Source organism: Podarcis gaigeae (assembly GCF_964106915.1).
Source record: "Podarcis gaigeae genome assembly, chromosome: 13".
NCBI lineage: Eukaryota > Metazoa > Chordata > Lepidosauria > Squamata > Lacertidae > Podarcis > Podarcis gaigeae.
The window spans coordinates 32372722-32379486 of record NC_139689.1 but is presented as its reverse complement, the minus strand read 5'-3'; the positions used below and the strand labels follow the sequence as shown (position 1 = coordinate 32379486).

The window sequence follows — 6765 nt, the reverse complement described above, 5'->3', positions numbered from 1 at the left end:
TCTGAAAAGTAAGCAGTGATGAATTATAATCAACCATTGGGACACAATTGAACAAAAATTAGTCTCATCAGAGCCCTGTTGCAAGCCGTTGAATGCAATGGGATATCAGTCTGATCCAATGCGTGTGCTGTCATAGCACATGCATGCAGACTGAGGCTATAGCTCATCTCTCACCCAGCTTGCATTTCATGTTGCATTTGCATGCTGTGCTACGCATCAGAGGGTGTCTTCACCCGATGCACATTACCTGTTTGGTTTCCCACCACCACCAAATCCCTCTTCTAACTCCTGTTCATGCGCTGACATCCGCACAAGTGCAATGGCTGTTTCAAGTGTACACACCTCAGCTTAACAGTCAGATGAATCTGGCTTAAGTTGTCCTTTCGGATCAAAGGCTGTCTGTGGAAAAACACAGCAGGACTGATCCACACTTATAACTTTTCCCAGCCACAGTCCCTGCATGCTTTAAAGTTCTGTATTGGAGTATCCTTTTTTGTAGGCACTGATTGAGCTTTGACACCTTTGGGCTTAGAAATAAAGAACCAGGTTTTGCAGCCGGAAATGGTTCAAGCTGTCAGGATATATTAGCCTCCAGGGAGGACAAGAAAGAGATTGGTTAATTAGAGAAAGTCAGTCAATCTACGTTCTTTGGATTGGAAAAAAGAGGACAAATGCTGCAGCTTTTACCCAGAGGTCTCTCTCCTCTTTTTTTTTTTTTAAGATTACCCCCACCCCCAGCCATCAGGAACTGCTAGAACAGAGTAGAAAAACAAATTATTTAATTTGTCAGACATTTCACGGAAGGATAACATATCCCCCTCCTGCACCCCTTTTCACCATAAATAGTAAAAGAAATAAAACAATAATTTAGTAGAGGGGGGTTGCCCCTGCGGCAGGATTGAAAAGCAATCAGTGATCAGAGAAAAGGCTGTGTACACACTGTAGTTTGTTAAGGATTGCTAGGAATTGTAACTCTGAGAGGGATAAGTTTGGAGGGGGAATTCTCAGAGAGGGGAAATGTGCTTCCAGTGTGCATTAAAAGTACAGTGTGTACACTGATTCTGAAGGTTTTAGGGGGAGGAAAGAAAAAAGTAAAGATGAAATAAATTTGAAGAAAAATTCCCTAGTCGTTTGCTCCTAACATGCTCCAGCTTGAAGAAATATGCACATATATTCTGCTCCAGAAAGAACTCTGTCATGGGGTGTCTGCTACAAATAATGGAATCTGAGCCTCATTAAATGTGGCAGAGTGGGAGATGGGCAGAGCCAACCTGTAGGATAACTACTAATGGAAATTCTCCTGTGCAAGCTTAACTGAAACAGGATTATAGGAAGCTGCCTTATCCCAAATCAGACCATTAGTCCAGTATTGTCTACACTGGCCGGCAGCAGGTCTCCAGGAGCCTTTCCTGGAGCTACCTGGAGATGCCAGAAATTGAAGCGGGGACCTTTTGCATTCAGGCAAGTGCTCTGCCACCAAGCTAGGGTGTTATTCAGAACTATTGCTCTTGCACAGCTCCCATTCATTTCAATGAGGCTTGCACATATGAACTTCCTGATAGATTGTGCTCATATTAACTCACAGGAGGAAAGGTACCCGCCTACTTTCCCTCTGTAGCACCAAAATTAGAATCAGCCTTGTGCATCTGCATATTTAATGTTATGAGTTTGCAGGTGCCAGACTCCTCTGCGTTCCTAGATCCAGTGTTAGAATTTAATCAAAGCTTGGAAAGCTAAACTGGGTGCCAGAGCCATTCTAACCCTTGGACCAGCAAGTGTTAAAATATAAGTCAGGCTAGTTTCCTGTGATCAGGTAATCATTGCCTTGGTGATGGGTCATTAAGAGTTATGACACCACAGTCTCTGCTGTGCCTCATTCCCAAAAGGAAACATGAACTCTGGGTGAGCACCTAGAATCACTGGAATCTCGCACTGCTTGGAGATTAAGGTGGTGTGCAACAATATATTGCAACATGCCATTTGATGCTGTTAGATTTAGACAGACTTCCCCAGCCTGCTGCCTTCCAGATGTTTTGGACTACAATTCCCATCATCCCATGCTGACAGGGGCCAAACCTGCGACCCTGTTGGAGTCCAACAACACTAACTCCCATCAGCCCCAGATAGCACAGCTATTGGGGATGATGGGAGTTATAGTCCAGCCACATCTTCCCCATCCCTGGTTCATAGCTTCAAAGCAAGCTGGACTTGAAGCCACGATTTGAAGCTGGTTTGATATACTGGCTTGCTTCAAAGCCATTGGCCAGAATTTCCAAGTTTGCACGTAGCTGGAAGCTATGGATTAAGTGCTGAATCATAATGTGTTCAGCTCCTTGGGACAATGCAAAGCACGGTATGCAAACACAGCCGCTGCCTTCAAAATGCACCAGCAAGATTCACGATTCAACTGCCTGTGTTTTTTTCTTTTAAAAATGCCTTTTAAAAACAACGTCGAAAACCCAAATGTTCGCTTAAATCTGGAATCCAAAATTTCGCTTCATTTCGGCTCTCATGGGAACAGTTGCCTCCCGCATGGAATTTAAAAAAAATATATATCTACTGGTTACAAAAGAAAAAAAATAAACAACCAACAAGTCAAATCTTGGGGCCCAGCTTGCTCGGCTTCTCTGCAGAGTCCTGAGCCCTCAGCAACCATCAGGAAGAAGGTTAGGTGACAGGAGGCTACTTGGCATCAGTGAAAGGTCTCTGAGCTTGACCGGAAGTGGAAGCGTGCTGGTGGCGGGCAGCCCTGCCCCGAACAAGTGGAGAAAGAGTTCCTTGGGGAGAGAGAGCTAAGGGGGCACGGCGTGGGCGAGCTCGACCGGGAAGAAGTCTCCTTGGCTGCCTGGCCACAGTGGTGGCTTCCGTGTCCCGTGTCCGCCCATAGGGAGTGGTATTGGTATGTGGGGCTCGTGGGGCCACAGGAAGTGGAACCCCTCTGCTCCCCGGGTCCCAAGTGCTCTATGCACGAGGCAGAAGAAGGCAGGGAGTTGGTGAAGGCTGAAAAGTCTGCGCTCGAGGAGGCCGGGAGGCCGAGGGGTGGCATGCTCTGGGACGAAGGCAGCCTGCTGGTGGGAGGTGGGGAAGGCGAGGGCTGGCCACAGTTGTGAGGGCAGCTCGCGGCAGGGGCGTAGGAAGGCTGGATGGCAAGCTGACTCTGAAGGAGGCTCATCAGGTGCTGCAGCTCTCGACTGAGTTGGGAGACTTCCCGGTTCAGGTTGTTGATCTGGGGAAACCAGAAAAAGAATCAATACCTAGCATTTATATAGAGCACGTTGAGAGTGTCATGCCTGCTTATTTATTTGATTTATATCCCACCTTTCCTCCAAGTCATCATACATCATCCTCATTTTATCCCTACACAAGCGCTGTGAGGCAAATTAAACTGAGAGAAAGTGACTGGCCCAAGGTCACCCAGTGAGCTTTATGGCTAAGTGGTTATTTGAACCCTGGTCTCGCCAGGTCCTAGTCCTGCACACTAGCCACTACATCCTCATGACGAGCATGTATGCACTGTGTGATAATGTGCATCGATGCAGGCAGCTTTCTGAGGTGGTCCACACACACAGCGACATCATCCCCATGCTGCCCCTGTCCCACGCTATTTGTCAATCTGAAGTACATTCTGCTGTGATGACTATAATCCATTTGGTGCTGAGAATGCCCTCTACAAAGGCCTGATCCCTCCATGTGTCCACACAGAAAGACATGGCTACTGGCTGTGGGCCTCTTATTTCTGATCCGATTTGTTTCAACGTCTTTGAGGCTTTTATGTAGCAGCTGGGAAAAGGGGAGGAGCCAGGACATTGGCGCGGGGAGTGTGAGAGTGTGAGTGTGTGTGTGTGTGTGTGAGAGAGAGAGAGAGAGAGAGAGAGAGAGAGAGAAAGAGAGAGAAAGAGAGAGAGAGAGAGAGAGAGAAAAAGCTCTGCCTGAGATGGGCTCCTATGAAGAATGAGGAGCAGAACACACAGGCAACTTGTTTTGTGGGGTGAGGATGGGGGGGGGGGAAGAGAAGAGAAGAAGAAAGAGAAGGCTGGCTTTGTTGCTATGAAATTGTCACCAACCCGGTGCTAAATTTAAACCCTGACACCCTGAGTCAGAAACGCCAACACCACCGATGCACAGAAAAATCAACCCCCTCATCCCTTTCTTTCCCCCATGGGTGGGGGTGGGGGCAGGAATAAATGCAGTCGAGCCAAACAAATAAACTAAACTAAACTAACCCGGCATTTGCAGCTAGTGGTGATGTTTTGGCAGCTATGCATCTCCCCACCCCACCCTGCTTAGTTTTCAGGGTGAAAGAGACATCTGCAAACATCACCTCCTGATCTAGAGTTTCCCCTAGTCCTTGATGTATGAGGGCGTGCTGTGCTTACTTGGTGGCAAGGCAAATGCACTTTGCCCATGCTCAGAGGCATTTTAAACTTGACTTTGTATTTTCTAGGGCACAGCCCCGGCAGGGAAAACTGATGCCAGGACTGCACCCTAGTGACTCACAAATCAAATCAAATAAAGCCCTGCTGCTTCCTACCTCTTGATTCAGCCTTCGGATGTTCTGCTTTACCTCATCAGCTTCTGCAGTTGACACAGGGTTGGCTTGCTCCGTCCCTGCAAGGAAATTCAAGGGGTAGGAGGGGGAGATGAGAGGGTTAGAGAAAATACTTGCAGCAATTTGCCTTCTGCCCAATCCTCCGACACTGTGCTTGTATGAGCAAGGGGTCATCACATTGGAGAAAACCCCTAAAAAGGGAGCGTGACCTTTGGTAGCCCAAGGGTGGTAGGTGGGGCCAGAAGCAAAAGTGGGCAGAGCAAGGAATATAAATGTTCGCTTTCTGAAACAGGCTAGTTTCTCCACAGCCTCCTCTCTATCCTGGCAGGCAAGAGGCATTATCCAAGGATACATTCCAGCTGGGCAAAAATATTCAAGGAGGGTGTAAAGCAAGGCCACTGAGGAGGGAGGGCCACACAGAGAGGTACTGAGGGCCACATCAGACCCCTGGACCTGAGGTTCCCCACCGTCACCATAAAACCTGAACTGTGCATATTTCGTTCTAAAATAGTTATTTTTAAATAATTAAGCTTCAGTACTGCTAGAACAAAGGACTACTACTCACCAAAGTGGTAAGCCTGCATTTGGACTATACCATGTGAGATATAGATTTCGGGGGGTGCATAGGATATTACATATTACAACGTGGGCAGAAGCCATTCATAAATAAGTGGATGTTGTGGAGAAGATTCCTGGCCTATCCCTTTCCCCTGCCATACAGTTTCCTGCCTGCAGAGGGACCTGTGGGAGCCATGTGAGTCACCACCTGCAGTCAAAAGTGGTATAGTCCAAACTTAGCTTTATCACTTCAGGGAGGGGGGAATCCAGCCTAATTCTGCCCCGAGAAAAGCTGACTGCTGCAACCTATGTCAATTGCACAAGTTTATTTATTATAATTCATTTTACTTCCTCTAGTCACATGATGGGGGTCAAGATCTAGCCATATAGAAATGAAGCCCCCACAGAAGCAGTTAGCTCAGTGGCAGCTAACATTGGGCCTTCCAAATGTCATTGAACTGCAGCTCCCATCATTCTCAGGCACCATGGTCCACAATTGGGGAAGATGGAAGTTGGATTCCAATAACAACCAGAGAGTATCATGTGGGCTTCCCCTCCACCTGGCTCTTTTTACTCTCCCCTCTTTGGCCTGTTAGGAAATCCAACATCTCATGGTTCCCAACTCATTCTCTGAGTGAGCTGTCGCATGTTAACTATTCTAAGAGAAATACGAGCATGGCAGGTCAGCTGAAGAGATGGCCAGTCTTAACTTGATGGCTCACTAATGAGCCTTGATGCTCAACAGAGGGCTGAATCTGCTTGCTCAATAGTGTGCGAGGCATTTCTTTAATGAGCATTGAATGGTTGACGGCTAAGTGGCTTCTTGCTCTCTAAGGCAGGTGGAAGGACCCATCTCCTCCGTTGCCATCGCTACCTGACACTGGAGGCTCCTGCGCCGAGCTCTGCGTGGGCTGATCCACATTGAAACTAAAGGTTTGTGTCTCTGATGCGCCACCGTCATCTTCAATTCCATCCACGACTCTAGGGAGGTGGGAGACAGATTAGTTTAAGTGGCAGGGTGGAGTCAAAAAGTGGCAAGACAGGGTCAAACAGTGGCAATTGAATATCGAATTTAGAACCTCCATATTCAGAGGCAGTCTATCCCTCCAAGGAAATAGAGCACTGGATGTTAAACATACTCCCCACTGTCAGGGGCCGGATGGATCAGGAGGAGTGGTAGGTGCCTGACTCCCAAGAACTCTCCAGGGAGGTCTCGGAAGATGACACCTTAGAGCCTGGAGCCTAGTGTTGGGACACTGAGGAGCAGTCAGCAGAAAGGATAACCTGGGAGCTGATAGAAGCAGGAGACTTGAGAGATCAAGGGGGGTCAGGAGAAGGAGGGCCTTCCAGGACAGGATTAGAAGCTGAGAGTCTCAGCATGTATGCAGACAGCCCCAGTCCTGCTGACTCTTCTCCCACTCTGACTCCCCGCTTGAGGAGTGCCAGACAGGCCCACAGGAGGAGCTCACCCCCTGCTTGGGAGTGATCCAGAGTGAGAGGCTAGAGGGGAGGGGCATGGCTAGAGCTTAGTTTCAGCAAAGCCTTCGTTGAGTTGAGATGAACCAAAGGACATTGCTGTATTGTTGTTTTTCTGGAAAAAAAAAGCTAATCACGTTCCATGCCTTCTGTGTGTGCGCCTGCCCTGTGGATGTCCTGGC

General features: G+C 48.1%; 1 protein-coding gene across 2 annotated transcripts in view; it reads right to left on the bottom strand.

The window, feature by feature from the left end:
• Window positions 1-759: 759 nt before the first annotated feature.
• Window positions 760-6765, bottom strand: part of KCNH4 (potassium voltage-gated channel subfamily H member 4) — a 50847-nt gene continuing 44841 nt past the window's right edge. For both annotated transcript variants that reach the window (XM_083710407.1, XM_083710408.1), the window contains exons 14-16: window positions 5982-6088; window positions 4532-4608; window positions 760-3226 (exon numbers count right to left, since the gene is read on the bottom strand). In XM_083710407.1, coding sequence (XP_083566533.1) covers window positions 2693-3226; window positions 4532-4608; window positions 5982-6088 — 718 coding nt within the window. In that variant the 3' untranslated portion in view covers window positions 760-2692. The remainder of the gene's footprint in view (window positions 3227-4531; window positions 4609-5981; window positions 6089-6765) is intronic.